Raw genomic sequence first — 23347 nt, 5'->3', positions numbered from 1 at the left:
TTTTTGCACAGATAGTTGTAAAAGCTGAAAATTTCCATGAAGATATCTAATATATACATATTCTAGCTTTCAACAATATTTCAGAAAAATATGCACGTTTTATTACAGCCAATTAATTAGAAATACAATTTGTAATATCAGTTATTTAAAGGCACAATCAGAGAAAAACCTAAAAAGTAACTTTTACATACAGTACTTGCCTCAAACCAGAGGTTGCGGTTTCAAACTTTTTTGATATCAAATTCTTTTTTAAAGCCTACATAAACTGCATAGATTTATAAAATATAAGAACTTAATTAATAAAAAAAGTTGTGTCGTGTGTAATTGTTGCTTGAAATGGTTTGGTTTCAAACCTTTGTCAAACAAAAATCTTAAAATTTCAAGGTTTTAAGATAGTACTACTTTTTTGAAGCAGGATAGCTAATAATTAAGCTATTAAAATGCCTAATTAAAAAAAAAGGAAAAATTTAAGGTCAGCGCTTTCAAGTTAATCATTTGGCACTATAATATGGAAGATAAAAAAAATTTCCCTTAAACATATCATCGTCAAAGCATTTTGCATTAGGTAGCAACTAATTATTTTTATATAAAAAACATCACACATTGACAAATATATATTTACAAGCCATTGATAAAATGCTAAAAAAAAAAATCATACATAAAAACATCTCACAAAATTTTACATAGCACATACATAGCTGAATTTTACATAGCTGAAAATGCACATTATTATGGAACAGTCATAATAAAAACTTTTTCTTTTTAAATATCTAAATATTATGACATAGCCCCAGCAGGCATTTCATAAATCACATGGTTTTTCAGGACTTCAAAAATCTTCAGCATTGCGGTAACTTGGCTCTGTTGAGACAAAGTAATCATCAAAGAAACCAAAGAGGAACTCGAATGTGGGTCTTTTTTCAGGGTCCCCATCCCAGCATTCTAACATTTTGGTGTAAACAGAATCAGGACACTCGCAATTTGAAGGTTTTGGCATCCTATAACCTCGTTCAACTTGTTCTATCACTTCACGATTGTGCATGCCTTAGGTAAAAAACAGAAGATTAAAATAATTGGGGGGTGAAGACATAAAAGTCATGTATTTTTTTTTTTAAATAAAAATAATCAGAAACATAGATTAGAAATGACGCACTATGTAGATAAAAAATGCATTGTGTATAAAAAAATGAACTTTTAATTTTTCATTGATGTCATTTGCTTTAAGACTACTTTTCTACAGCTTTAAGAACCTTGACTGTTTTGCTTGTTAAAGTAGTTTTTAAAATCAGATCACATAGTATTACACAGAACAAAATACATTTTCTTACGTTTGGTTACTTTTATGTAAATCCATGATTTAGGTAGCCTTTTTGGCAATCAAAATTTTGAAATAAATTTGAAGAAAAAAAAATATATATTGAAAACTTTAGCCCATAAAAAAACAATAATATGATTGAGTTCAAAAAGGTTACTTTTACGTAGGTGGCCCATGGTTGAGATAGCCTTTTTGACAATCAAAATTTTAAAAGAAATTTGAGATTATATTAGAAAACTTGGCCCACAAATCAAATCTCCATCATTGCATAGTACAAATTGAATATAACATATTAACCCATTGCTGACAAAAAGTAGGTGACTAAAATTAATTGCAAATGAGAATCCTTACACTTGACAGAATGCAATAGCAAATTAGTCAATTTTTTGTTAAAACCAATTATAAATAGCCCTATTTAAGCTGATTTCAAATATGATTGCTTTATCGAAAGTTATGAAGGTATACTTTGCATTATGAATAAAACTAAATAATGTGAATAATGCATAAATAATACCATGGTACAAGAATGGCCTCACTATAATCACAATACTTTGCTCAGTGAGAGCTGATAGAAAAAGTATGCAAAGCCACCTGACACTGTGCATTACCTTTGGCTGCTTGATGTAAAGATTATGAGAAACAGTGCCAATCTGACTAATGATCAATAAAAAGAAAACCATCAATTCTGAAAGATGCCGGTAGACGTAGGTAAAGTTGGCAATAAACAACAATCTTTCACAGTAAAAAATACAAAATGGACTAATAGGTGTTATATCCAACACTTAAAAAATAGACTACTTCTGAAATTTGAAACACATAAGCCAAAAAGGGTTTAAGTCAAAAGAGGGCTGTAATTTAATATAACTTTGACCACATCAACCACAGTGAATAATAACAAAACAGGAAAATCCTTTTCTGGTCATTTCAAAATAGATTAATTTGTTAAATTAAAACTTCAAAACCCATTAGTCAACAAAAAAAGAAAAGAAAAAGGTATTAGTATATTATTAAATAATAAACTGATCGAAAACGGATGAAATCAAACGTATATTGTGTGCAACGAATGCTTTAAAAATGATCGACAACAAAAAGATTAAAATATTAAACACCATGGAAAGGTACTATTATTTACAAAATTAATAATTACTAGAATTTTGAAGAATAAGCAACATTAGTTTGCTCATGTAAGTTGAAGTATAGCATACAGCTGTTCCATATTTAAAAATTATTAAAATTGTTTTTTGGACAAAATTACCTGGATAAGGAACTTGGCCATGAGTAATGAGTTCATAGAGTAGTATACCGTACGACCAAACATCTGACTTGATAGAAAACCTTCCTAGTAAAGCAGCTTCTGGTGCAGTCCATTTAATGGGAAACTTGGCTCCTAATATAAAAAAAATTGGTCTTTGTAACTAGATATTATATACATAACTCTGATCAAATATATGTTCAAGACATGACAGGTTTAATAGTAAATATGACGGAAAGAAAAATTCTTCCTAAGTTCATAGATAGAGCACCAGTTATTAGCAGATATAAGCAACAAAACAGCAATAATTTAGTAGTACAGTAAGTAAAGATGCTAAATAAAAACTTGTTTTCATTATCAATACTAAATACCTAATCTGTTCAGTAGACGCTTTAAAAAAATTATTTTGCGCAGTAATCCAACACATTTTTTAAAATTTAAATATTCTATTGTTATAACATATGTAATATATAACATGATATATAATGTGTACATAATGAACGATAATCAAGATTAACTGCCTGCCAATAAAAGAGTTGGTGTATCTTTAATTAGATGCCCATTGATAAACTCTGAAACATTAAATCAAAGATTTAGTATTAAAAAAAACCTTATCTTAATTTTAAATTCAAACTAGATAATTTTTTTTCTTATTTAAGTGAAATTTACATAAACATTTATGTTTATGTAAATTACATTACATTATAATGCAAATAATTACACAGTCTCAAAATCTCAAAACTATTTTCCTAGACCTCACAGTTTGCTTATGCCATGGGCTCAAGGGCCCGGAGCCTGAGCAATTGCCTCAAAAAATAAAAAGCATTAAATTTAACATATTTCAGTCAATTAATCTTTATGTATAAGACACACCATTTGAGCATAAGCAACAGATCCAAATTATTTATAGTGGGCACTTTCAATCCATTTATAGTAGAAAATGGGATAAATAAGCACAGATATTTAATGTAATTATGAATACTGAATGTAAAATTAACAATTTAAGAGATAGGATATTTTTCAAGTTTTTAAGCTGATTTTATGATTCCTTGTGTTTTTCCACTGGTGTAGCACATTTCCTTTACATTGCATTTCATAAAAAAAAATATATATATATATATTAGGAGAATTCCAAGCTAGAAAATATTTTTCTGTGCTTTTCAAAAACATTTTTTTTTAATGGAAAAATGGCATGCAATTTGAAAACAAGTTTTTTTTATTTGATGTTTATCGTAACTGTACTGAAAATGACACATAATTTAAGGTAAATACATTTTAATGAGATATTTAAAAATCAAACAACTGAATTATTTAAGATTTGTTCACATGGCAGTATACTGCTTTTGGCAATTATAATTTAATATATTTATTATGTTTCATTCAAAATAAGTAATTCATGGTGGCATTCAAATCAAGTTTCAAATTTCCTTGATTTTTCCAAGTAAAAATCTTAAAATTTCTAGGCCAGCATGCTTTTTTTCTTCTAATAAAGTGTATGATGGGTACATGAAAAGTATCAATATTATAAAATATTTTATTTAAAATGTTATTTTTTTAATATATCATCCTGAAAAAATAGTTGGACTAAATTTATTTTAACAACTAAGCAAGATTTTGCATTTATTTTTTTAATTTTTAATGTTTTGGTACTACATTAATTTTTAAAGAATTAAGATAGATGTGGAGAAAATATGCTTAGCTTATAGAATATACAGTTTCTATTGAATAAAAGTGTTTCAATGTGTTACTTTAGGGAGTCCTTGCAATAAATGCACCAAAAGGCAAATACAGAGTGACCCAGATAACCTTGGACAAGTACTGTTTAATATATTTTTATTAAACAAAAGAAAATAATTCTATACAATTAGACATTAATGTATTTTCAAATTTATTTTTGCTGAGAAATTTAGCAATTTATTTAAATTTAAATATAGAGCCATCACACAAACAGTGCTCTATATAGAATTTATTGTTTATATTTTCTTTAAACCAATGTTTAATGTTTTAATGTGTTAGGTAGTTTTTACATGAAGTGAACCAAATGGCAAATACAGAGTGATCTAAAAAACCTTGGATAAGTATTGTTTAATATATTTTCATTAAGGAAAAAAAATAATTTCAGGCAATATACATCAATAAATTTGCATAATTATTTTATTTACATTTCAATAAAGAGCCATTTTATACTGTATTTTATTCAAACAATGCTCTTTATAAAATTCATAAAGAGCAATGTTTAGCACTATAGAGATCGCTATAGAACTAGAGATCACTAAAGAGAAAAACTAGATAAAATTATTCTTCTGCATTCTTTTTTCTTATTTGAAAAGGAAATACTTTCAATTTAACAGCATGGTTTTTAGTTCAGATTAGTTAAATGTTTTTGCTTTAACAACTAAAAACCTGTACAGTGCAGAACCAAAAAAAAGTAAGTTTTGTTTTCCTCCTTCATAAGAAACACATATGACTAAAATTTTCATATATTCTATGTTTATACATCATTTATCATGTTTCCCATACATTCTTTAATTTTGCCAGCTTTTTAGGGTATAAGGAGAAACAGTTTCGGATATATCAGCTCTCAAGTAACATTTACGAACTTTCCACATTGTGATTAGTCAAGAAGATTGAACAATTTAAATTTTGAATCAAAAACCAAATACATACTTGCAAACAAAACAGTAAAATTAAATGTTAACATATAGTTGGTTCAAAAAGAATATTTTTTAAAATTAAAATATGTTATAAAAGGTCAAAATAAAATCAAGCATTAGCATTAATGCAACAATTGTAATGATTTGTAGAGTAACATTGCTGTCAGCAATTGTGACAAAATGTATGATTATTTGGCTTCGCTGAAGAAAAAAAAAATATTCACAGATTTCATTGGATGGGAGTACAAAAGTTTTCAGAAAAAGAGTGCAATATAAAATCTATTATAAATTACAACTAACTAATTTTTAGAGAATTTTATAAAATTAAACATTTTGAATCCTTTTGTCAAAAGAAGAAAAAAAAATACCCCAAAGCATCGGAACAAGCTTGAACAATAAATGGATTCAGTCCTACGGATTAGAAGGGGGGGGGGGAATCCATTTTCATAATCAGAAACAAATATCTTAACCCCTTTTCCCACCTCCACCACAATCTTTGCCTTTCCTAAACTGCATAGTCTCCAAAGAGGTCAAAGGTTTCTCCATTCATTTAGTAACCATGGGAGAGTTTCATGTGGCATTTTAGTTGACCAGGGTAATAATGGAACAAATTTTGATGCAAGTAAAGTGTAGCTAGGTTGCTGGCATTTCAACTATTACGGGTCTAAAAATTTATGCCGAAAAAAAAGTGGGTATAATGGATGATAAAATTAAGAAATCCGAAGAAAAAAACTCCAGCTTTTCTTTAAAATTCCCAGATAGGTTTTTATCCAAATTTCTCCGACTTTCCCAAGTTTTTCATTTTAAAAAATTCCCTGATAATTTCAGGTTTTGAAATTATGAAAAAATTTTCACTTTTAAAATGACAAACATAATATTTCAATTTCTATAAAGAAAACATTGTTTACATTAAGCAATTACATTGAGGGAAAAATCTGAGAATAAAATTTAAAATATAGGGGTTCAAAACATTTTGTACCTTGCCGAGCTGTGTATTCAGAGTCTTCTATTATTCTAGCCAAGCCAAAATCTGCTACCTTAACAATATTATTATCACCAACTAAAATGTTTCGAGCAGCCAGATCCCTATGAATAAGCTGCTCGCGCTCCAGATATGCCATGCCACTTGCGATCTAATAAAGAGAGAGAGGAGAAGGAGGGAAAAAAACATTATTCAGTAATAAAACAAAGTATATAAATATATGAGAAATTAAAACGTTATGGTAATGCTCATGCATAAAAGGAAGCATGCACTTAAAATGTAACAAATACCAAAACAAGAATTAGTACTGATTTGTTAAGTACCTACATCAGTTTTTCAAGATTTCTTTTTCTCCCCAACATTGGCAATAGTAACTGCCAATGAGAGGTTTGTACTGCTCTTACAATCGCAGATAAGTGTGATGTAATGAACCGGAAAGTGGGAGGAGAAAAGATTTCATGACACTGATGTTTAAGATTGAGGAATTACTCGGGACATATTGATTAGTAGTGAATTTTCATTATAACTTTGAAGTAATATGTAGAATCTTCATCCATGTATATTCTAAGTTTAAGTGTGATTATTCGGTATAAATTTGCTTGGAAATCTATTAAACTGATGTTTTCTTAAGATCAAAGATTTGCCCAAATGTTTTTTTCTTATCTATCTACACTGCCCAGATAAATTAAGAAAATTCAAATTAATTTTGAACTGAGGTACAGAATCTTAGTACATTGACTAGGTGCAAGATTCAGAGAGAAAACTCTGACAAATATATTACCAGGTACCAGGAGTACAGCACTTATGGATGAGTTATGAAATTTTCGGGTCAATTAATTAGACATGCCACAGCAGTTTCCGAAAAAAAAATGGTAGCAAACATGCTTAGTAAAAAAACTTCAGAAACAGGTTTTCAAAATTACGAATTAAACTATAATGAAAGTCAATTTTTTTTTATAAACATTTTGACTTAATTCACTTCAAATTAACAAATTTATTGTTTCAAAATGCTATTACTTCTTATAATCTCAACATGAATGATTTTATACTAAGAGTCAATCTGAAGTTTAATTTTCTTTTAAAAACTGAAATTTGGTTTATATTATTAATTAAGTATTTCATTAGCAGGGCCCATGCCAAGAGCTTCAAATTACTAGCCAGTAAATTAGTCAAACATTAAAAGTGTTAGTCAAGTTTAAAAAGTCTTAGCCTAAGGAAAATCTTACAAATTTTTGATTATTTTGTTCCCTAAGAAATCTTTAAATCAAAATTCAAAGTTACTATGAATTTAGCTATTTTAAAAAAGCAAATTAAAATCAAGAGACATTTTACAGTTGGGGAGTAGTAAACGAGCAATGAATGGGAAAGAGAGGGTTAAATTAAACGTCTTTAATTTTTTAATAAAAGAATTTTTCTGTCTAGCTTATTTTTTTACTGCAGAGATTGTAATCATTCAGAAAAAAAAAGGATCATGGTTGAAGATAAATCATTTGAATAATTTAGATCTGCTTTATTCTGTTTTATTAGTTCTTACATTACTCAGATATTTTTGTAACGAAAATTTAGACGGGGGCTGTCATAGCCAGCCAAATGCATGTGGTTACATTATGTCTATAATTTAAAAGTGGTAATCTTTAAAGATAAAATCAAAGCTAAATTTTCTTATCTAAGCATTCGTTTTAACTTTTGAATTTTACAACAATTTACTTTAATAAACAGTATATTATTTAAAAGATAGCACATATTTTCCGGAAAAATAGCTGGATGTTAATGTGCATCTAGCTACCACTTAATCTGCTTTATTGATACAAACTGTGAAATAGAATTTCATCATGAGATATTGTGTGATCCAGAAACAGATGTGTTTTCTTTTTTCGATATTTAATAATGGATCTGTATTTTATTTAATGCTCACTTAATCTCTCTTATTGCTGACATTATCTGGACTTAATTCTAATTCAAGGTTCGTAGCCAAATCTTTCAACAAAAAATAAGCACCTTTTAAGTACTTTTTAAGCACTCGAAAAACATTTTTAAGCACTATGTACATTAACAAAATAATTTTCAAAGACTTTACATGATCATGATAAAATAAATTAGAATTTGACAAAGTACTCTTTTCTAGTTTATATTAGCCATTAAAAAATAATCAAGAGATTTATGGCTCGATTTCAGAGGGTGAAAAATGAAGCTTTAGATTGAGAATATCTTGCAAAATGCAGCAGAGTTGCACACGAGAGTGCAAGAATCTCTCCGAACCCAGCTCACTAGATGCACACGCGGACTCACAAGTATTTCTTCAAACATGTAAACTGATAGGTGCTTTCATACGCTATGGGCTGACAGTACGCTGAAATTGATTGTGGTTGAATGAATTCTGAAAACGTTGAATAGAAAAATATGAAAAGCACGTTTTTATGTAAAGAAAATCGACATTCACTTTCATAAATCTCATTTTCGAAAAGGGAAAATTAAGCACTTTTTAAAAACACCCAATAAAAAAAGCACCTTTAAGGGCTTTCAAAAAACGAAAATCGAAAAAAGCACCCTAAAGCACTTTTTAAAAACACTATGCACCATGTAATTAAATATGCAACATATCTAAGGGAAATTACAATAATCAAATACAAAATACAGGATTTGTTATGAAAAATTCCCATTGATGAAATTTTCAAGGTCCCCTAGAGGAATACATATATTACTCTTTTTGGTAGAAAAAAATCATTCGCCAAAATACAATTGTTTTGCTGAATTTACAGTTTTATAGCATTTGGTGAGGTGGCGAATGCTTAGAGCTGGTCCTGATTAGTTTTAAAATACAGGGAAACAATTTTTTTTTTAAAAAAATCAACCAGTGAATAACAACTTAATGTACCATTTTTAAAATTTTTGTGTTTATTGAATCGTTAATTATATTAAAATAACTTTAAATACACTAATTAAAAAGAACAATTAAAATTTTTGAAACAACTTATCTCCATCATACAAGATTTGATTCTGTCTCCTAAGAATAATAAATAAGTACATGACGCCCTAATTCAGTTTTATAAAATTTCAATTTTGTCATTTTTATATAAAATTCATAAGCATCATCATTCATCAGAGAGAATGATGATGCTTATGAATTCATTCATCAAGAAGCTTATGAATTCATTCAAAATTCATTCATCAGAGAGAATAGGTAAGAAACTTCAATTACATCTGTTTCATTTGTGGACTGTCTCTCAGATTTCAATTTTTGCAGTTTTAGAATTATAAAATTTATGTTGGACATTAAAAAAGATAAAGCAGAATCATGCAGAAAAGTGATGTCTGAATTATAAGGAAAATTTTATTGAAAAAGTCTAGAAAATTTTTTTTTAGAAACTAAATTTAAAATTAAAAAAAATCTTTATTCTTTATGAAAATAGAAGTATTGTCATTCATGGAGAGTAAATATATTCATACATAGTAGTACTTTTATTTGTAATAGAAGTAAACACAATACCATGTTTTATGACTGATGATAATAAGCATTTGGAAGGAAAAAAAAGGGGTAGAACAAATAAGGAGGAAAAGCCTATTTTACCTGTGCTGCCATGTCAATAAGAGCATGAAGCCTCAGATTTTTGCCTTCTTTATTTCTTAGGTATTCTAAAAGACTTCCATTCACCATATACTCTGTTATGATAAGAATAGGTTCTTCTTTAGAGCAAACAGCAAACAAAGATACTAGTTTTTCATGTCGGAATTTCTTCATTATTGTAGCTTCTTGTAGAAATGCTGAAGGAGCCATGGTTCCTGATTTTAGTGTTTTAACAGCAACTTCTGTTGTTCCTTTCCATTTACCTAAAATTATAATTCAATTAACAAATTGAAAATGAACACAGCAAATAAATTTAAGGAAATTTTAAAACTACACAAATTTAAGATCCAAATTATTATTTATTTTATTTATTAATTTTTTACATCCCTCGTTGAATAGCCGACCTAGTTTTTTCGGGTTTATGACTACTAATGTTTAACTCTGTAGTTTTGTAATTTTTAAAACAATCCAGAAGACAAGGAAACTCCTGCATCAGTACCCCCAGAGGTACGATTTGCTATGGGAACATGCAGGACTTACTGACAGTTGAAATTATTAAAAAATTCAGAACATTTCATAACATATACTAGCTTTATGTATACCTTGATTACCATAAGTAAGGCTATATCTACTCTCATCAGCACTGGCTCTAAACGCCATTGTGTACCCTGGTCTTCTTCAAAAGTTTTTCACAGTTTTCAGAAACTGATCCTTAATTTTTGCTTTCAGCATGGCAAAATCTGCTTTCAGGCAGTCTATTCACATCTTTTTAGGCCTTTCTCTTACTCTTCCAAAGAAAGAATTGGCAAATAAAAATCATCAGTGCTGCCAGTTAAGATCTCTCGCCAATCTCATTCAATTTAACTCAAGTGATTTCTAAGTCTCACTTTAAGACATTATATAGTTTAAAATTACTTTTTCCCTAGGTGTCATCATTTGAAACATTACTAGAAACTCCTAAAACTTATTCCTCCTTCATCTCGAAGTTCAACTCTCTGAATCATAACTGGCTCTATCTATACCTTCAATAGAATTTCTATCTTTTTAATTAAATGAGATTTCTACTAAGATCCTAAATTAAAAAAAGTAAGGATTTGCTGCAAATGCTTTTCCGCATTTCAGGATTAATATCATTATTAACATAGCTGCCAACATGGATAGAAAAAATCCAGTAGATTTTACGAAATAATATAAATTTCATGATAACTGTTACATAATGTGCTAAATATTTGACACATAGGGAACTTTAGAGATTTTTATAGTCATCAAAACAGAAAAATTTCAATATAATTGGGATACTTGAAATGTTATGTATTATGTTTATTTATAATTTCAAATATTAATAGGTATTTAATTCATCAAAGAAAGTCAAAAGACCTTCTTTTAATTAATTTAAAAAGAGAATTCTAAATAAAAATAAACTGAACATTTTAGAACAAAAGAAGCTTTGAACTGATTTCCATACATGAGGTTCGCTTCATTATATATTAGTAATACTTAGTTAATTATTCTAGCTAGCAAGCAATAATCTGTACAAAAATTCTACTTCGATAAGGAATTTTTTTTTAGGAAACTTACTCAATTTTAGGGAATTTTCTAAAATGTACAAATACCAGGAGAATTTTAATTTAACCAGCATTAAACGACCAGGAGTAACTGGAAAAGTCCAATAGTCTACTGGAAAATCCAGTAGAGTTGGCAACTGTGTTATTAATCTAATCATCGAAACTAATTTCAAAAATTATGGATAAAATTCTTACAACTTATACTATCATTTTACCCTTTTATTGCTGATTACTAAGTCATTTAATTACGAAATAAATTTCTGTTGTTGCTTTTGTTGGAAGCACTTATTTAAAATTGTAATAAAACAATAATGGTTAACTTACCATACCAAACATCACCAAAATTTCCACTACCTAATTTTCTAATAAGTTGTAATGACGATCTTGGTATTTCCCATTCATCCCTGGTATCTGGTGAAAGATCCCAAAGATGTGGCTTTGGTTTTGGACAAGGGATTGTCAGTTTATGGCACAAGCCATTTGCTCCTTCTGAAACAAGTTTACATTTAAAAACTCATCCAGAACCACGAAATAACTGTTTTTCAAAATTTATTTTCACAAATTATCTTTGTTGCTTCCAATATAGATCTAAGTCTTTATCTAATGTAAAAATTTTAATACATTTTTCTTTTTAATAATTCATCAATTAAATATGCAAATTAAAATAGACTAAATTAACAAACTTAACATTTAAGAAACAAAATTGTGTGCCCTTAAACAGAAATAATGATTAATATTAATACTATGATACAATTTGAAAAATCATTATAAATATTTTTTTAAGAAAAACTTTAATTTGTACACACTAAGATTTAAATCACTTCATTTTAAATTTTGTAGTCATAAGTGCAAGAGAGTCTGTATTTTATTAAATCTGAAGGAAGCTTGCATTAAAAAGAAATTATGATAATTTGTTTCAATAGTGAATATTTTGATTAATGAAGTTTAAAAAAATAGAAATCAAATAAGTTTTATATATAGTGGAATAATATGGAATATTAAAATAAGAATGGTAAAAAGATAGCTTGCTGATCTTTTTATACTTTCCAAACTTAAAGTTTTCCCAAATTTTCCTAAAATGTTAATATTTTCTTCCAAAAAAGCACTTCATTTTTACTAAATATTGATTGCTATATGTTTTAAAAATCCATTAATCACAGGAAAAAATGTGAAATTAACAAATTGAAAGCAAAAATAAAAGTTACTTAGTATAAAACATGACATAAAATGGCAAAAAAATTACAAAATGCCAAATTTAAAAAAAAAAAAAAATACTAATGAATTAGCAGCTTATAGTAAATGAATGAGCAAAGGGTATGTGAAAATAAATTAATATATAGAAGAAATATTTTGTATACAAAATGTTTACGTACCAGAATAATAAGCGACTAACTCTTGAAGTGTAACAAATGTCTTTCTCGTAGTTACATAGAAACCACCATTATCCATAGCTTTGATTTTATAATGTTTAACATGATCACTTTTTTGATGCTCCCAATCTTTTATAGATAAAGAATATGCTCCTGAAAATTTAAATTAAGAGTAAAAATTATATTACAACCATAATAAACAACAAAACTACTCTGAAAGACTAGTCCCATTAACAGAAACTGATTTTAACTCTGGTAACAATTAATAATAACAGCAAACAGGAATTGTTAGAAAAATAAAGGACATTATTTTTTAATATACACGTTGATATGGTCATCAGACTAAAATAAATATTAAAAAAAAAACTAAAAGGCTAAATTTGAGCTAAACATAAATAAAGTTGAAACAGCTTGAAAAAATTAAAATAATGATTGAGTTATTAGTGCTTTTTTATGTTACTACTTTATTATTTCTTTTATAAAAAATTGTACCTTACAATCAATTCAGACATTTTACACGTCTTATTTTCAGTGATAACACAAATTTTATTTTGATTGTTCTTTTTGATTGCTTTTAATGTTTTTTAATCATTTTAATTTTAAAACTTTTTTCTGATCAAATTTAATTTTTAATGATCTTAACGCTTTTAATCTACTTCAAAGTTGCCTTATTGTTATTATTATTTTAGAGTCTAACCCAGAGATACTTTATTATTCCAACAACAAACAACTCAAAATACTTAGGTACAAAAATAACCACTTGATGCTAAAAATTTAAAACTAATAAATATTAAAAAAGGTTAATAATCTAGTAACTAATCATTGATTTTATATAATGATAGCAAATCAGATGAAACTAACACAAAATAAAAAATCTTAAAATCCACCACCTAAGCAAATGGGACTTAATAGTAACAGAGTGAATTTCTGTAAATTTTTTTTAATCTTGAAGATATGTTCAAATTCGAAACATTTAATCAAATTGATTGTTAGCCCAATCGTGGAACTGATTGATACTTCAACAGCAAACTAACGAAATTTTTTCCACACACTTGATGGATTAAAATGCCAATTACAGGTTTAATAATTTAGATTTAACACTAGAATAATTAGGAATGTAAACATATTTTTAATTTGCCCAAAATATTTAGTTATAAGCAATTTATTTAAAACAATTTGTCATTGTTTTGAACCTTTGCTTTCAGTATATATTTAAGATCGAATTTTGTGTATTATTTTTTTGTGAAATAAGGAATATACATGAGAATGAAAAGGACAGTCAACTTGATAAAGCAAAAAATGTGGCTTATGTTTCGAATTGAAGCTATTAACCTGTAAAATTAGGTAAGGTAAGAAGGAAAAAAAAGGTCATGTTTATTTGATTGGCACTTCTTTTTTTTAAATTCACAACATGATAGATATTTCTCATCAGTGTTGAAACATAAATTTAAGTTTTTTTTAAAAAAAAAAGATTCTGCATAATTAAAATAATCTTTTTATCAAAGAAAAAAATCTTATTTTTTAAATTGTGTTAATATTAAGTTTCCTCACATACAAGGTTCAACAAGAACAATGATAAAAATGTTAGTATTTTCTTTTCTTTTAAATAATGAAGGAATTGCTCAGAGAAAATTAGTAACCACTTTCATGCATTATTTTCCCTTTAAATGTCATGCAGATAAGTAAAAGTTTCCAAACCTTTTGTAGTACCTGTAGTTTGCTCACAGTTGCGAATAAGGAAAGCTCCCCTAGGATTTGATGGCAGCATAAGCATCTTTTCAGCTTCTTTGCGAGATACACGGCCAAAAAACCAGCTAAACAAATATTTTTTTTAAAAAAACTATTATCTGATAAAACTAAATACCACAATAATTTATATGAAATAAAACTTACTCTTCACTTTCCACAGTCTTTTCAGGAGCAACATAGTTGCGAGGCACATATCCATTTTGTTGATTGGATAAATGACAAGCATGCCACCAATCAGGATCACTAAAATAAAAGAAAACAGAGTAAAAATAACATGAAGCAGAAAAATTGGGTACTTGCACTTCAAAAAGAAGATCACGGATATCCACACATTTGACCTATGGCGTCAGCACGAGTTCATTGTTTACAAGCAAACGAGTGTGTTTAAGTCCAGCTGTTTTTCCACATAAAATAGAATTTTAATGAACATGAAGTTAATTAAATACAATGCCGTATCGCTGAATTTGTTGAAATATAATTCTTTGTCATCTAGATCTTTTACTTAACTTAGATTTATTATTTGTCTATGTATTTTATTGTAATTGAGGTATTTATTTTTATTTTTTGTACCTGGCAACTTCGATACATGATTAGTTTATTTTCTACATGGTTTTGTGCCTGTCTTTGTGTTAAGTAAGAAATATATAGTGAATGTGTTGAATTTTTAAGTTTGCTCCAGCTAAAGAAGAGATCAAATTTATCAGAGGTCAAATAAAAAAGGCACCTACAATATTATTATTAGAAAATTTAAAGACTATGATTATATAAATACCTGTCATCAAGAATTCCTAAGCGATCACCTTTTCTGAAGCTGAGATCACCTTGGTCACGAGCATTGTAAGGATACAAAGCAACAACAATTTTTACTAAAAATTAAAACCAAACTTAGATTGGAAATTTCAGTTATCATATTACAATGCTAATAATATTCATTAAACTATAACTTATTAAAAAGTTTTAAAAAAATTACAAGTTTTAAAATAATAAGTAAAAAAACATTTTTAAAAAAAATAAGCAAATAGTACTAAAAAGCATGTGACAAAAAGAAAAAAAGTATACAATAACCCCACAGCTGCCAACCTTAGGAATCAAAAATTAGGAACACTATATGCGACAAAATTAAACGCACCAATTACGAGAGTAAGACAAAAATTTAACTATTAAATAATAACATTAATAGACATATATTTAAATAACTTATGTAAATTAGTAAAACAAAACTATAAACACTATCTTTTGTGGGAAATTTATAATATTAATATTTTATAATTAGGAATACCGGTATAATAGTTTAAGAACAACCATTACCCATTAATATATAATTATTATTCACCAAATTATAAAAGACAGGTGAATAATAATCTACATCATAAACAAATATTTCTGATGCAAGTCTTTAAATACTACAATAAATTTTTTTACAAATAATAATAATCGTTTAAGATTCGATTTAGTGAAATGATCAGCAACAGCTATTGGAATAGTATTTTCCAATAAAAAGTTACTAAAAATTACTTCTGCACAATAATCACATGAAGCGCGCTTGCGGTGATCAGAACAAGGGATTGGTTTAAAAGCAAAAATACTGCAATTTTACGAAAATTCGGATTTTTAATAAAAATATCAGATTTTCAGAGTTGATTTAAAAATTAGGAACAAATCCGAAAATTTCTGAACAGTTGGCAGCTATGTAAACCCGTATTGAACACAAATTTTGTTTACATTAAAACATCACTTTAAAAGTATATTCTGAGAATTATCACACAATTAAGAGATAAAATTAACTCACAGCAGTTGTTTCCTTGTCTAATACCATCGGGTGAAAAATTTGGGATTGGTGTATTAGGTGTGCAATTAGGATAGCGGTGACGCTCATGAAGCTGAGTTATTCCACCATTTCCACTTTCCATTCCACTGTCACCGGACATGGGAGTTTCAATGGTGATTTCAGGATTGTCCCTAAGGCTGTGTTGAGGCATAATCTGTTCATGGTCACTCTTTTTTACACAAATATTACCCATGACAGAAAGCTCGGGTATTCAGTAAATAACTAAAAATAATGATTAAGTTTAAAAATTAATAACAATTGATTAGAGAAAAAAATAATTTAAAAATCAATGAATATTGAAGATAGCTTACAAAAAAGACAAAATTAATTAACTATATTCATCGGATGGATCAAACAAGTGAGCTTGACTGTGAATATATGTCCTCCATATTCCCAGTTTTCTAAATTGATCAACCTTCATTATGAACTTTTAAATCTGAAATTTAAAAAAATCTAATTACGAGATAATAATTATAAAACATTTTTTTTTTAAGAAGTAGGTATTTCTCATACGACAGAATAGCTCAGCAGTTCTCAATTTTTTTTTCTCTTTGCCATGGAATCTTAAGTGATCAACCTTCTTTTGCAGAACCCTGACTATTTTCAAGAAAGTATATAAAGACAATTGTGAACGCATTTACCAATATATGATTCCTTTATTATGAAAATACTAATTTAATAAGAGAAATTTCTTTTCATTAGTTTATCATTAAATTTGGTTTTATGTCCAACAGCTAAATTCTTAATACTAGAACTGAATCTAGTACAGTTATGAATTTCTTTTTTTTTTTTGGTGTATATATGCATAAGTTGAAAATTAGCAGGCTAAGCCAAATTATAGTTTTCTTAAAACTGAAAATAATAAAGAATGGCTGTAAACTTTGAAAATGGTTATTAACGAAAAATAACCATTTTTCTTTATAAACATATTCAGTTACTTCATTTTGAATTGAAAAGCACATTTTGAAATACTAATGCAATATTTTAAAAATGCATGTTTTTTTCATAATTCATTAAATATATTGCAGCTACAAAAATTAAAGTTTTTAAAAAACATTTGCTATATTTTTTATTGGCATTTTACTTTAAATGATAATAAATAATGGATTATTGATTGGAAAACATAATTAAAGGTTTCCAAAAATCATTACTGGTTAAAAAAAAAAAAAACTATCAGAACTCCCTTTGACTCTTTCACGGAACCCTAAGGTTCCACAGAACATCATTTGGGGAAAACTGGAACAACTCCTACTAACTCATAGAATAGCTGCATATCCAGCTCCCCAAACCAGTAATTGCTTTGTACTTCTTTTTGTTACTCATTTCGAAGCAAAAATTTCATTTAAAAAAATTGTTCCATTTCATATATTACATTTAACTGTTGAATTCCTCAAAAAATGGTCCTTTCAGATGTCAACCCAGTAGAAGCATTTCTCTGGATTGAAGAGTAGCGTGGTGTTATTTTTCACAAGTTCTAAACATTTTCCCCATGCCTATATAATTTCACATTTCACAGTAAACATTGAGTATAGCGCACAGAGAAGCAAAGTTAAGAACCGAAAATAGTTTAAAAATTAGTACCAAAAACAGCTTTACGAACTTCATTTTAAATTTTTATTATGATAACTTAAATATAAGATAAACTAATAAAAATATTCCTTTATATACAGTTGTGTATTTTTTACAGAAGTATGCAATAGAAGTGGAATATTCCCTGAACTAGTGGACTGGTCTAAATATTCTTTGTATTTCGAATATGTAGAACAAAAAGTTAGCTTTTAATCAGTATAAAAAAAATAATACATCAAAGAAGTAAAAAATTAACAATTTATAGACTAAATACAGTAGAAAAGTGAAAAGGTTTTAACATTTTATCAAATTTTAAACTAAAAATAATTTTAATACAGATACTTGATGTTTGTTAAATAATTAACTTAGGGTTGGCAATTTATCGTGAAAAAAAATCTGAAGTATAATTAAATTCTTTTAAAATAATTAAATAAAATTATTGGAGCAGTTTGCAATAAAAGAAAATAAATTCTTTCTAATTATGTCTGAAGTAAATCACTTTTTAATTTTTCTGAAATCATAATATCTATCAATTTATTAAACTTTAAAAGTTATCCACAATTCAATCTCCTTTGTACTTAAATGATACAAATATTTGTTTAAATTTTTACACAACTCATATACTATTCTCATACAACTCACATACATTTACCTTTTTTAAGCACACAAATAACTTGTACTTTTCATATGTAAAGGCAATAAGTATTTTCCAGACCATGTAACATTGTACAGAAAATGCATTGGCGGAGGAATAAAATATCTATAAATAGATTTTCTTTACAATACACAAAAATATATAACCTGCAGAAAACAGAACAGAAAGAATATAAAGAAAAGAATTTATGGGCTAATTTTTCAAATTAAACATTAAATTATGAATTAAACCTAAAAACTATTTTGTGACATCAAAATAAATTTAAAAATGAACAGGAAAATGTACACTTTTATTTATTTTCAAACAAAATATTTCAATATTATAGCATACTAACTTTATGTACTAAATATTTCAAATATTGCGTTCTTGCAATATATAAGCCCATAACATTTTAATGAATCACAATTTCCATATCCAACTGTTAAATATCATTACAAGAAATTAAAATAAAAGTAACAATTCAGGAAAATTGAATAAAATACAACATATAAAGCTGCCATACTGAATATTGACACAAAGGAAGTTGCAGCTCTCGAAAAAGTGGAAGCTTCAGTTTCCTTCCTGATTGCAAGCATTACACACTTATCACCAGATTCGAATTGATAAATAAAAAGCTTAATAATATGACATTTATCAGTCAAACTTCCATAACATTAAACTCATCTGAACTAGATTTTAGATAAAATAAAGAATTAATTAAACTATTTTACAATTAAAAATAAAGAATAAATTCGTAAATAAATATTAATTCAGGGAAGTTTAATTTATTTTCAAAATTCAAAGCAAAATTAGAAATTTGACTTAGTTTAGTACACAGAAAAAAGAATGTTTTTAATAATATGTGATACCTAAATACAATATTATGTTAAATATGCACATGCAGAGTTTAAGAAAATACAGAGGAGGAATTAGGAAGTTTATAGGATTAACAGTAGAGAAATCCTAATTGATATAAAAAGTTTTTAAAAGAGAACTCATCTGAACTAGATTTTAGATAAAATAAAGAATTAATTAAACTATTTTACTAGCAAAAAAAAAAAAAAAAAAGAATAAATTTCTTAAATAAATATTAATTTAGGGAAGTTTAATTTATTTCCATAATTCAAAGCAAAGTTAGAAATTTAACTTAGTTTAGTACAGAAAAAAAAAGACTGTTTCTAATAATATGTGATACCTAAGTACAGTACAGAGCTCATTCTAGGCAGGGTAAACAGGGCGCAGCACCCTGCTGCCCTTTTAGTCAAAAGAATCCACCCTGTTACCCCTGAAGTAAATTAGTGCCCAGATATAATATACTCCATACACTTTCTTTCCTCAACCCTTCTTTATTTTTCCACCAAACTCTACAATGGATTTTTTAAACCTTTCAACGCTTTTATTTAGTTTGTCGTTGTTGTCATTACATAGACTTATATGGGAAAGGAAAAATAGCCATCACACCCCCTTATTGCACTTATCTTTGAAAGTTTGCAGTTACTTCCACTATCATTAAATCATAATTATTAATCATTTTAATTATGAAATCATAACTACAGACACTTAAAATGCATGCATGCATGCATTTTAAATAAATTACTAAGATAATTAGCTCATTAACTCGATATATATGTTAATTTATTAATAAAAATTAGTAATTAATATGATTGCTTTGCTACTTTTAGTAAAATTAAAAAAAAAAAAAATTCTTTTACTAATTGACGTTTTTTAATAGAACGTGTAAGGCCATAAAAAGAAATTATTGACTTTTTGGAATAATAATGCCCCTTTTTTAAACATTTGCTCCCTGCCCTTTTTTCTGCCTAGAATGAGCTCTGGTACAGTATTATGCTAAATATGCACATGCAGAGTTTAAGAAAATATGGAGGAATGAGGAAGTTTATAGGATTAACCATAGAGAAATCCTAATAGACATAAAAAGTTTTTAGAAGAGAGTAAAAATTAAGTTCTGAATAAGAGAAAATTTTTAAAAGCAAAGGGGGGGGGAATTAAATAAATTTGGATTAGGATGTAAATAATTAAATATTAACTAGTTTAGCATAATTACATTAATTTACGAAAGTTTAATTTGTTTAAATTATTTCTATAATTTAAAGCCAGGCTTAAAATCTGACTAATTTTAGGACAGAAAAAATATTTTTAACAATATATGATACCTAAATAAAATATTAAACTGAACACACACATGTAAATTTTAAGAAAAAATAGAAGAGGAATGAAGAAGTTTATAGGATTAACCATAGAGAAATCTTATTGGTATAAAAAGTTCGGATAAGAAAAATTGCCCGATAAGAAGATTTGCCTTATAAGTACACAAAAAAATATACTATTAAATACCTATATAAAAAATCACACTGAATCCTATGCTATAAAAAATACCATTACTTTCTCACATAGGAATATTCTCTTACTTTAAGATTAAAACATTTAATTCAAGCAATGCTTTATTGTTTTTAATAGCAAAATGTATAATATTCCCTGACTTTAGAAACAAGGATCAATTTACAATTCACTAGTATTGGCAACAAAATCAGTTGAATTTTAGGACCAAGTACAACAGAGTAAAAATAAAAATAAAATTTCATTAATAGAAATAGGCTCATTTAATTTAATAGAATAGGTTTGGCTGCGATTGGCTTGTTTGAGTATTTTTATAAATTTAATATAACCAAATGATAATGAACCTAGAAATTAATTAAGAATGATTTTGCAACTCCATCTAATTTAAGCAAATGAAAATGTGACAATATTATAAACATTAAAATGTTATATTACAATCCAACGGTCACACTTTAAATCATGGTCGACAAGTTCTCAAAATGTGTCATTCTGTCAGTTCTTCACTGTTTATACCATGGATAAAACTGTGTCAAAAACTTAAAAATAGCATTTATTGCACATTAATAATAGTGTTTATTAATTGCTGCCTTCATTGATATCACATTTATATCAGATATGTGACACCAATTTAAGTCTTAAATAATACATTGGATGGAATGTTTCAATTTCAAATATTAAATTACCAATTGTCATATACAAATCAAAGTATATTAATGGGAAAATGACATGAAAATAAACTCATTTAATACATAAATGAATCTGAAATATAGACTACTAAATCCTAACAGAAAATTTGCTGGAAGCTCCTTAGTTGTTGTAAAATTGATTTAAACAATACATTTCTATGACAGGAAAAGAATTTCAAATATTCTATTACTTAAATAATTAATTGAATAAATAATTAAATGAATAATCTCAAGAAACTAAGGTGGAAAATTATTAAGTCCAATGTAAACCATCTTTAAATATTAACCCATATATTATTTCTAACAAGACTAACAATACCAAAAGACCTCTCCATTAAGTCTGAATTAAACTAATACAAATATAATGGATACAAATTGAATAAATACAATAAATACAGACAACCTCTTAAAGTGGGTGAATAAATGCAATACTTTATAGGAATAAGCACCTTTGTGTAAAAATATCTGGTTTTCCTACTTAATACTTTAAAAAAATGAAAATATCAACAAGTGATGAAAGAAGAACCACTAATAATCATTCTGCATAGTAAACAATAATCAATTTTTTTTTTTAAAAAAAAAACCTTACTTACAATTTAAGTGTGTAATAAAGGGAAAAATGTGAGATGGTAATCTTACTAAATATGAAGAAGCAAATTATTACAAAACAAATGTTTTAATTTTTTAAAATTTAATTTAGAAATATACGGAACTATACGCAAGCTTCAAATTTGAATGTAAACAAATATAAATATTAGTCATGCATGGATTGTTTTACAATATATATACATTAGAAAAATAAAATAAGTGCACATCTTAAAACATTTGTTCAGATACGTTAAATTCTAATTTAATTAAGATATGATATGCATGTGGAAATTGCAATTGTGCATTAGACCTCAAAAACTACTAAAGCAGATTATGCGTAAAAAAACATTAAAAATCCACTTAATGTTTACAAATATGTAATCATTTTTTATAATTGAGAACTATTCATTAAAATTACTTAATGAAAATAAACATTTCATCGATTAATATGTTTGCAAAATAAGATCAGTACTACTAGATTAGTAAAGTAAATGAAATTGTAGGTGAACCTTCAAAAAGTTTTCATAACAATTTAAAGTTTCTAATTTCAAATATCCTTAATTTAAAATAATGAATTAATAGACAATGATGAGATATACACCCATGATAAACTGGAACTGTAATAACAACATACCTACACCATTCGTTCATTTTATTTCCCTGGCCTTTAGGGTTAATTGGTAATCAGGAGTGACAGATATGCCTTTCTTTTAAAGTGAGAACTATTTAGAAAAAAACAATTTCAGAAAATTTTATTCTGTGAAACATAATTCTTGAAATTGACAATTACAAGTTTGCGGAAATGCCCAATGTGCAGTTCAAGAAAGCTAACCAACGAAACCGAGGTAGTTGTCCTCGGAAAATAGAATTAAATAAATAAATAAATAATAGAAGGAACTCCTGAGTTGATCCTTAGTTGTTTTCAAGCAAATTATACCCATGCAACTCAACAAACAGTCTCGACCGATTGTCGTTCGTAAATGGTTTTAAATGTTCTAGCCTGAACTAAACTGTATCAACTCAAAAGTTTCGAACATTTGAAGAATAATCTTTGTGATATTTGCATGAAAATACCCTTTGATCAGAGCCGACGAATCTTGTAAGGCGAGTTTCTTTTGAAACAGAACTGAGGAAAAAGGGTTCCATCTTTTAAAATTTAAACTTCATAAATGGTAAAAATTAATCAAAATCTAAAAATATCGTCAAAATCCTTAACTTCTATCAAAATCGAA

The 23347-nt window shown here is 27.2% G+C and overlaps 1 protein-coding gene across 6 annotated transcripts; it reads right to left on the bottom strand.

Moving 5' to 3' along the window:
* On the bottom strand, positions 1-23039 carry Src64B (Tyrosine-protein kinase Src64B). 6 transcript variants are annotated; one of them, XM_087167957.1, is made up of 12 exons: positions 22750-23039; positions 16592-16716; positions 16242-16502; positions 15225-15318; positions 14597-14695; positions 14402-14517; positions 12707-12856; positions 11658-11822; positions 9772-10031; positions 6201-6354; positions 2571-2702; positions 1-1044 (listed from the first exon to the last, which is right to left on the bottom strand). In XM_087167957.1, exons 3-12 carry the CDS (start codon positions 16471-16473, stop codon positions 830-832), a joined length of 1617 nt encoding a protein of 538 aa, XP_087024083.1. In that variant the 5' UTR covers positions 16474-16502; positions 16592-16716; positions 22750-23039; the 3' UTR covers positions 1-829. The 6 variants fall into 6 exon arrangements, with proteins under 6 accessions (XP_087024083.1, XP_087024102.1, XP_087024084.1 ...); XM_087167976.1 differs by having other exon boundaries at positions 14414-14517; XM_087167958.1 differs by having other exon boundaries at positions 22754-22891.
* Positions 23040-23347: the final 308 nt, after the last annotated feature.

This window comes from Parasteatoda tepidariorum, chromosome 1, assembly GCF_982258835.1.
Source record: "Parasteatoda tepidariorum strain Cologne lab strain chromosome 1, Ptep-v5.0, whole genome shotgun sequence".
Taxonomy (NCBI): Eukaryota; Metazoa; Arthropoda; class Arachnida; order Araneae; family Theridiidae; genus Parasteatoda; species Parasteatoda tepidariorum.
Note: the sequence above shows the minus strand (reverse complement) of the source record. Positions and strands in the feature narration are given on the sequence as shown.

What these genes read in the sequence shown, in the direction of transcription:
- Src64B (XM_087167957.1), bottom strand. Translation starts at nt 16,473, where the DNA reads ATGGGTAATATTTGTGTAAAAAAGAGTGACCATGAACAGATTATGCCT. An exon ending in TAGACAAGGAAACAACTGCT is followed by an intron (nt 15,319 to 16,241) that starts GTGAGTTAATTT and finishes TTTAATTTTTAG; the next exon opens with TAAAAATTGTTGTTGCTTTG. An exon ending in TTATTGACATGGCAGCACAG is followed by an intron (nt 6,355 to 9,771) that starts GTAAAATAGGCT and finishes TCTCTTTATTAG; the next exon opens with ATCGCAAGTGGCATGGCATA.